This window comes from Arachis duranensis, chromosome 4, assembly GCF_000817695.3.
Source record: "Arachis duranensis cultivar V14167 chromosome 4, aradu.V14167.gnm2.J7QH, whole genome shotgun sequence".
Classification (NCBI taxonomy): Eukaryota; Viridiplantae; Streptophyta; class Magnoliopsida; order Fabales; family Fabaceae; genus Arachis; species Arachis duranensis.
In genome coordinates, this window is record NC_029775.3 from 1,401,996 (window position 1) to 1,411,595 (window position 9,600).

The window sequence follows — 9,600 nt, forward strand, 5'->3', positions numbered from 1 at the left end:
AACAAGAAGTGTCAATTTCATGTTTCTGGAATCAGAAACTTGGAATCATTCTTTGGTTCTCTCATAAAAAAAAGGGTGTTTGTGATTTGTGAATTTCATGTTTGGTTCTGCCATTCTAGACCTTATTTTTTTCTCTTTTATTTTCATTTTTATTTTTTATTCTTTATTTTCCCCCAAGCTAATTGTTATGCTGGATAAGATAGCATCTTTATTTAGTTTCTCATCATATTTTGGTATTTTCAGGAACTGTACTTCCTAATTTCTCTTTTGGTGAAATAGGTCTCTGAGTTTGTGGAGATTCTGTGGATTTGACAGTGTTTTTTTCCTTGGAACTGTTGATAGTAATAAAATTGAGTGGGGAACTGTTGTTGGATGAGTTTGCTCCATGTTGTTGGGTTTGGTCTAAAAGTAGGGCATCTACTTTGGGTGCCATGTTGCTTGATTGTGTCTTTCATTTACCTCAACTGGTTCAATTGCAATCTTGGAATTAATCATAACCATAATTGTAGTAACAATAACAAGTGGAAGATGGGTTTTCTTGGAGATTATGATGGAAAGGTTTGGCTCAATAATTGGTGGGAGAAGAACTTAGGGAACACTTGTAAACAATACTATTACAAGTATAACAGTTTGAGGAGATCCTGGTGGAGGAAGCTCTGGCATGCTTATGTGGTTTTTTGGATTGTGATTTCGTCCTCGAGGTTCTTGCATATGAGCTCAGAGGCTACTGAGAAGAGGAAGGAAAGTCTGGTTAGCTTGTGTGATGAAAGGGCAAGGATGCTGCAGGATCAGTTTAATGTTAGTATGAACCATATTCAGGCTATGTCCATTTTGATCTCCACTTTTCACCATGCCATGGACCCTTCTGCGATCGATCAGGTACTCGATCTCAATAATAGTTTGCTATTTTGGCTTCCCTTTTTAAGTTAGATTTGTTTATTTATTTTATTCAAGTAGGTAAATCTCTTAGGAGCTGGAACTGGTCTATGTTTGGTAAAGTTGCATTTGGTTAGAAATGCATGGTCTTAGTGTGCTCCTGTAGGAAGAACACTAACGTCTTCGTCTTCGGTGTCTTTGTCTTAGGGTCCTGTCCCATAATAGACACAATTTTGCTGTTTCTGTATTTATTATCTCCTTTATCAAATTTGTGTCCTCGCATTTTTGTATTTCTTTCCTAAGACAGTTACCAAAGGAGGACTAATTGATGGTAAGTTCTTTGTTTAAAACTCAATCTAACTTGTGACAGCTCTGCAGAAAACTTTTGCCAGGTATACGGAAAGAACCGCGTTCGAGAGGCCCCTTACAAGTGGTGTTGCATATGCTGTAAGGGTGCTCCATTCCGAAAGGGAACAATTCGAGAAGCAGCAAGGGTGGACTATTAAGAGGATGGATACCCTGGAACAAAACCCGGTTCAAGAGGATGATTTCGCCTTAGAGGCATTGGAGCCATCCCCTATTCAGGAAGAATATGCTCCTGTCATCTTTGCCCAGGAAACAATCAAACATGTAATTTCTGTTGATGTGCTTTCTGGAAAGGTAACTTTCTCTTACCATCTCTTAAATGTACTGCTTCAATTTATACATTTTTATTATGTTTAAAGTTAAAAACATCTATAGCTAACTATGAAATCTGTTAATAGAAGTTTGACACTGTCAAACATGATCAACTATTTATGTATGTAAAGCATTTCACTCTTAATTTCATGGCAATGTATTGAATGGTAATAATGTACAAACTTGTACTCGTAAATCCATCGGTCATTAATGATGTCTTGAGAAAACATGTTGAAAATGGGTTATGGAAGTTGGCCTTTTTAAAGAAACATGAAGTATCTTGTATTAAATGCATTTAATTACTTGGCCAAGTAGGATTTATTTATTTATTTGTCAAAGGATTTACCTAAAGTGTTTACAGGTATTTAAATGTACCTTGTTAAGGCTATTTATGTTGGAAAGTTTTGATTGTTTTTGTACATTTAACACCTCAACAAGTGGCCCTACCTAAACCCTTTTCCTTTGTGAAATGATTAAAAGCAATGAAAAATTAAGGAGTTTTTTAATTTTTTATTCCAAATTATGTTCTGACAGAGAGTGCACCAAACATTTAATGTTGCAAGAGTGAATGGGTGTGAGAAAAAAATAAAAAAACTCTATTAATTTAGTTTAAATAAATGCCATTAAATAATTCTTTGGCTTTAGTGTAATTTGGTTTTAGTTACTAGTCTTAAACACTTGTTAGCTTATTCCCAAAACTATTTATGCTCCAACATTGATACTTTTTCAATTATCTTTCTCTCCCTATTCTTTCATCTCCATGAGTTGATACCTTATAGAGTATAGAGAATTGAATAGTATAACTTTGTGGACATCAGAATGCTTAACTGTTACTGATTGTTCACGTTTGATGTTTTCGATATATGGCTATCAAATTTGAAGTTATTCACTTGTTCATCTACAGGAAGACCGGGAAAACGTGTTGCGTGCAAGAGAGTCGGGCAAAGGAGTCTTAACTGCTCCCTTCAGGCTGCTCAAAACAAATCGTCTAGGCGTTATCCTCACATTTGCTGTATACAAGAAAGAACTTCCATCAAATGCAACCCCAGATGAAAGGATTCAAGCAACTGATGGGTGTGTACTTAAATTTTTTTGTACATTCAATGTGTTTGAACACTTACAAGTCTTATTCTTTTTCAATGAAACAATTCCAGTTTTATAAAACTTAAAGGGGTTCCCTTGGATTAGTGAAACACTTACCATAGTTTACGTCATTCGAGTTCGGTAATTAAGAGTTTCGAAGCAACTTTTTCACTGGGGACTGGATAATGAATTTGAGAGCACAATTCATACTGCATTTGACTTGCTAGAGAAGCTTTCTAATGTTTTCTATTAATTCCTGTGAAGGTATCTTGGAGGGGTCTTTGACATTGAGTCATTAGTGGAAAAATTACTTCAGCAACTTGCTAGCAAGCAGTCAGTCATTGTTAATGTTTACGATACCACAAATCATACCCATCCTATCGCCATGTATGGTTCAGATGTATTAGGTGATGAATTCTACCATGTCAGCACTCTCAACTTTGGAGATCCCTTCAGGAAGCATGAGATGCACTGCAGGTAACATATGTTGCCAAATGAGTTTTATATGTTATCTTATACGACGTGGTTTAATGCCGTTTGGCATATTGATCTTTCAAAACTTGCAGTTTAGAGGTCTCTTTTCTGGAGTTAGTTGTTTATTATTTTGGGTATTATATTAATTTTCACATTATTGAAATGTGAAATTAGTCATAGACTTGAACTATGCCTGAAATCCAGTTTGATGCCGACACAGGTTCAAACAGAAACCACCGTGGCCGTGGGAGGCAATACATTCATCAGTTGGCATGCTTGTTATTGCAGTCCTTATTGGATATATTCTCTATGCCACTGTGAATCGAATGTTCATTTCCGAGGATAATTACAATGAGCAGATGGAGCTTAAAAAACGTGCCCAGGCAGCTGATGTTGCAAAATCTCAGGTATGAGACTTCTTCTGACTGATATTATAACTTGCTTATCCTTAACTTATACTGATCATTTGGGGGGCCTAATTGATGATTGACACTGCAGTTTCTCGCCACTGTTTCCCATGAGATCCGAACACCAATGAATGGTGTCTTAGGTGAGTTGAACTCTTGACCCTGTTGTCCTTTGCTAGTATAATTTCACACAAGCCCTGTCTTCTTATTTTAGTATAACTTGATAAAAGAGAGTGGTGTTCATCATCTGTGAGTGACTTTGTTCTATAATTGGATTTCAGGGATGTTGAATATGCTTATGGACACAGATCTGGATGTAACACAACAGGAGTATGTCAGAACAGCACAGGGTAGTGGAAAAGCTCTTGTATCCCTTATAAATGAGGTTTTGGACCAGGCAAAGATTGATTCCGGTAAGCTAGAGCTGGAGGCAGTGGTGTTTGACTTACGGGCGATTTTGGATGATGTGTTGTTACTATTTTCTGAGAAGTCTCAAGGGAAAGGAGTAGAGGTAAAATTATTTTTCTCTTTGATATGATGGAAGTTTCAATTATTGCATTTCTAATTATAACATGATCGATTTTGGCGGAGCACAGTTGGCAGTATATGTCTCGGATGAGGTTCCAGAACAACTCATAGGTGATCCTGGAAGGTTTAGACAAATAATTACAAATCTCATGGGCAACTCTATTAAGGTATGTCTATAGGGATAGATGTTAGATTGACTTGTACACATGCTTATGGTCTCAAAATGACAGTTGTTTGTTTGGCAGTTCACGGAAAAAGGACATATCTTTGTTACCATCCATCTTGTTGAGGAGGTTGTTCATTCAATAGAAGTTGAGCCGCAATCAACCTCAAAAGATACCTTAAGTGGTTACCCGGTTGCTGATATTCGTCGGAGCTGGGAAGGATTCAAGGCTTTCAGCCAAGAGGGACCTCTTGGTTCTTTTTCGTCCCCCTCGAGCGAGCTTGTCAATCTGATTGTATCTGTTGAGGATACTGGAGTAGGTATTCCTCTCGAGGCACAGTCCCGTATATTCACTCCTTTCATGCAAGTAGATCCATCCATCTCCCGAAAACATGGGGGAACCGGGATTGGTCTAAGCATTAGTAAGTGTTTGGTTGGACGTATGAATGGAGAAATTGGGTTTGTGAGCATACCCAACATAGGTTCCACTTTCACATTTACTGCTGTCTTCACAAATGGATCTCCCAATTCAAAGGAGGGTAGAAGTCAGCAAATCAACAACCAGCCTCATCTTGCCTCCTCGGAATTCCATGGCACGAATGCCTTAGTTATCGACCCCAGACCCATTCGAGCTAAAGTGTCAAGATATCACCTCCAACGTCTTGACATTCGTGTCGAATTAGTCTCAGATTTGGATCAAGGTTTGTCCCTCATAACCAATGGGAATTCAGCAATTAGTATTGTTTTTATTGAGCAGGAGGTCTGGGATAGAGATTCGAGCATTTCGTCGCACTTCGTCAACAATACTAGAAAAGTTGACCCTCCGAAGCTATTCATACTTGTTAATTCCAATAGTTCTTTTAGAGCAAGTTCTGTAAATTCTGGTGATCCTTTTCCAGTTGTCATCACAAAACCTCTAAAAGCAAGTATGCTAGCTGTGACATTGCAAAGAGCCATGGGTGTTGGGAACAGAGGGAACACTCGAAATGTGGAGCTCCCCAGTTTATCTCTCCAACATCTTCTTCGAGGGAGAAGGATTTTAGTAGTAGACGACAACAGTGTGAACCGCACCGTGGCAGCCGGTGCCTTGAAAAAATATGGAGCTGATGTTGTTTGTGTAAGCAGTGGAAAAGATGCCATCTCCAAGCTGAAGCCACCCCATCAATTCGATGCCTGTTTCATGGATATCCAAATGCCAGAAATGGATGGGTATGCAACCAATATGCTTTTCTTCTAAATATGCAACCACTAATTTTGATGTTCTGTCAGTGTAAAACAACCTGCATCCAATCACATAATACGACATCATCAAAAGTAACTACTATTTTCATTGACCGCGTGCATGATCATCTAAAAGGACGGATTGTAAAACATTTTACACTGTCAGTGCATCAAAATTAAACTCTAACAATTAATGTTCATAAACTTGTGCCACAATTTATTTGACAAGTATGCTAATATACAATTCTTTTGTGGCAGCTTTGAAGCTACAAGACGAATTCGAGAGCTGGAGCACATGGCAAGCATCGAAGCATCGATGGACGGTGATGGTAATAATTCCAAGTTGCGTGTTCCCATTTTGGCTATGACAGCGGACGTGATGCAGGCAACAAATGAGGAATGCCTAAAAAGTGGGATGGATGGATATGTTTCAAAACCCTTTGAAGCTGAACAACTTTATAGAGAAGTTTCACGGTTTTTCCCAACTTCATGAAAACAGGTCGAAACCGGTGGAAACTGGAAGCATCTGCACCTGTTCTCCAGGACATACTTTGTGCATAAATAACTTCTCAAGTATCCTGAGAGTAAGTTTTTGCATAGGTGGAAACTCAAGTGCAGTCGACGACTTCACGTGAAGTTGATAACTGAGAACCGTTAGATGATTTGATTGATTTGATTAAATTTTCATCTAACGGCTCTCAACTATCAACTTCACGTGAAGTCGACTGCACCTGAGTTTTCACCTTCTACATATTGCTACTTCCCCATTAAGCTCACTATTTTCTTGAAGATCCTTGGTTTTAAAGGTATTGATTCTTTCGCAGGGAGTGTACATAGGAGCCAAGTTTGATTCGTCGCAATTGGGTTTTAGAATTGGTTGTGAAGGTATCAAAACTCGTTGATTGTTCAATGTAAAGTATTAACTTCCATCCATGGCATCATCTCAATCGAGGGGGGGACGACCCGGGTGTGTTTATATAAATGATTGGTTCTGGACATGTGGTGTCTCTTCGTTTTATGTATGTAGCAATAAGAATCCTACTTTGCTCACACCACTCTTGTAAACTTATTATAGTTTTAATACATCACGTGTGTATATATAGATAGAGATTTGATTCAAGATGAGAGAAGGAAATTTTAGGTTCTTAGTGACAAAGGTGGTTTAAGTGCACACCATACTAGCTCATCAATGGTGGCGTGTAACCGTCGTGCCGGATTCCGGCGACAAAGATTTGTAACTGATATATTGTGTAGTACATTGTTGGAGTGATCCATGGATTTTTGGCCGATTTGTACATTTTCATTTCTGGCTTGCTTTGGCTTCTATTTGTTTACCTTTGAATTGTTGTTCTTTTTCATTGTGTTATATATTTAGTAGTACAGTATAATATAAACAGGTTAAAGTGTTCAGATCAAATCAAAACATACTAATATTTGCATTTAATTTGGGGTCATTTAGAATTTAAAATACATAAAACATTTCATAACATTTATTTTTATTAGACAATACAATCTTTTTTAATTAGTTACCAACAGTAATGGTTGACATGAAATATTAACTTGCACACATAGTCATTAATTATTCTTAAAGACGGATTTAGATAATTATTCTCTTTTTATTTATGACTGGACGGACTTCTTTATATTGTTAAAAATGTAAGAAAATTGATTTTAATACTTCTGTTTGGCTTTTTTTCCCTTGAAAAGCAAAAAATCATTATTTTTTTTAAAAAGATATTAATGCTTTATAAAATTTATACAAATATATAAAGGTGATCTCTTTTATTTTTCAGTTAAAGAAAAACAGTTGAGTTTATGTTAAAAAACAAAAAATTAAGAGTAAAGTGATAAATAAATCTTTGAAGCTTTATACTTAGAAGTTAGAACATATTAGTTTCTAAAAAAAATATAAATAAAATTTTTAAAATAACAGATGTGGACACATGACATTTAAATTAGGGTAAAGAATTTCAATTTAAACTAACTTGTCCATGTTTATACTCATTCACCCTCACTTTTTTCCAGGGTGGCAATTAGTAAAATAATTAATAATATTGTATCATATTTAAATTTTTTATCTTAATTTAAGTTATATATGCCATGATGGTTATATAAATTTTAAAATTTAATTTCATTTGATGGATTTTAATAATTATAGGGACAGATAGGAGTGGAGTGGTACCCATGGAGACGGATTAAAGTGCAATTTTTTACTATTTGCGGATAGAAGTGGAGCGAATTTTATACGAATTATTGTAGGATGGAATGGAATTAGATAGAGCAAACATTAGCATTCGCCCTTACCCACCCCATTACCACCCGCCCACCCCTACTTCTTCCTCGACTAACGGAGGGCGTTAAATAACAAGGGTTGAGATGAATGTAATTATTTTAAAGTTCTCGTGGTACAATAAAAAATTTGTTATAGACTAAATCTATCTACTTAATATACTAAAATTGGGTTTTCTCCCATCTAATAAGGGTGACGTGTCGATCTCTCGTGAGTCCGTTTTCCCTTCAAAACGAATGAAATTTTTCATCTATTCTAAATTATTTTATAAAAAATACCTTTATTATAATTATATTATTATATTATAATTAGTATTTAATGAATAATATATAATTATACTAATTTAGGAACATATCTTCATTATAATTATATCAAATTAATATTTAATGCACCATTAAACTACTTATCAATTATAATACGTAATTACTGTACATAATAAAAAATTGCCTTAATAATAAGTAATTTACATATTTATTTTTGTTTTACTAAGGTCTATAAATAGTATTTTTTTATGGTACATGAATCTAAATTTGAGAGTCAGCTCATAATTTTATATTTAGTATTTTTTTACTACTTCATAGAATAAGAATATATTCTTCGTTTTTTATTGAAGTTGATCCTTTTAAGGTACAATTTATAATTTTTTATAATATTTTTCATATACTCATTCTATTATATTATTCTTTTAATGATTTATTAATTGTTGTTACTCTAAGTTATTTTTATCGTCTAATGTTCCAGTTCAATTGTCTTTTACGACAATCGTTTGCAATGCATCACATCCATGAAATACCTCATCGAGTTGTCTTCACTGATTTAGGTTCTAACTACATGGATGTAAGCATTCAAAGAAGGGGCAATAATCTCTACTTTACTGAAGGATGGTTGGATCTACTCACCTATTATGACCAACCTAATGGAATGTGGTTAAAGTTAGCTTTCTGGGATGAGCTCGATTTTTGATTGAGGAATTGCATTCACGAAATTTTATAGGGCAAGTTCAAGTTTCATCCCCTCCATGCTTTTTTACGTCTGCCCGAAAATTTTCAAAGTGGAGCATATAATGAGATTGAATTTTCCCTGTTTAAGTTCAGTTTTGCTAAATTCGTGACAAACTCGAATATGCAATTTCAACGATTGGTAATATATTTAAATTTTCTTATTTTAAGTTATTCATTACTAGAATAATTTTATAACATATTGTGATTTTTTTCAGAAATTACCAGCTTTCTTTTGCATGCATGCAATGTGGCAATTCTATACCTTGCCGCATTGCATGGATAGCGGATGATGAAGCTTATTTAACAAGAGGATGGTTTGAATTTGTACGAATTCTAAATATTGATATTTACGATGTTATTTCAGTTGGTTATCATTACGAGAACGACTCTATATTACACGAATTCTAAATATTGAAACTTACGATGTTATTTCAGTTGGTTATCGTTACAATAATGATTCTATACTATACGTGACTAAGGACTAGAATAGGTTCAATATTGTTTAGGTAATTTGGTTTTACTATTAGTATTGATTAAATTATAATTATAGAATTTTAAATTATTGCCTCAATTTATATATTACGATTATTTTTTGTAAAATAATTTAATAAAATAAAGTAGTGTCAGATATTATTAAGTTTAATTTTTATCCTTTATTTCTTTATTTGTATTTTCATTATATTTGACAAAAAATCTCTACCTAAACATATAGTTTTCGTTGACTTAAACACAATTTAGTTGCCAATAAAAACTGATTTTATCTATAAAAAATAATGAAACATGTATCTTTTGATATTATATTAATATAGTAAGTAGACATTATAATATAATAATATCTTTAATTGCATTATATTTGTCTCATAAATAATATATGATTAT

At 34.5% G+C, this 9,600-nt stretch overlaps 1 protein-coding gene across 1 annotated transcript; it reads left to right on the forward strand.

The window, feature by feature from the left end:
• The first annotated feature begins 211 nt into the window (after nucleotides 1-211).
• On the forward strand, nucleotides 212-6,733 carry LOC107482420 (histidine kinase 3). The gene is made up of 11 exons (XM_016102900.3): nucleotides 212-879; nucleotides 1,255-1,536; nucleotides 2,459-2,628; nucleotides 2,902-3,114; nucleotides 3,332-3,518; nucleotides 3,610-3,661; nucleotides 3,800-4,029; nucleotides 4,115-4,213; nucleotides 4,292-5,418; nucleotides 5,689-6,014; nucleotides 6,255-6,733. The coding sequence occupies exons 1-10, from the start codon at nucleotides 373-375 to the stop codon at nucleotides 5,921-5,923; spliced, it is 3,102 nt and encodes a 1,033-aa protein (XP_015958386.1). The 5' UTR covers nucleotides 212-372; the 3' UTR covers nucleotides 5,924-6,014; nucleotides 6,255-6,733.
• Nucleotides 6,734-9,600: the final 2,867 nt, after the last annotated feature.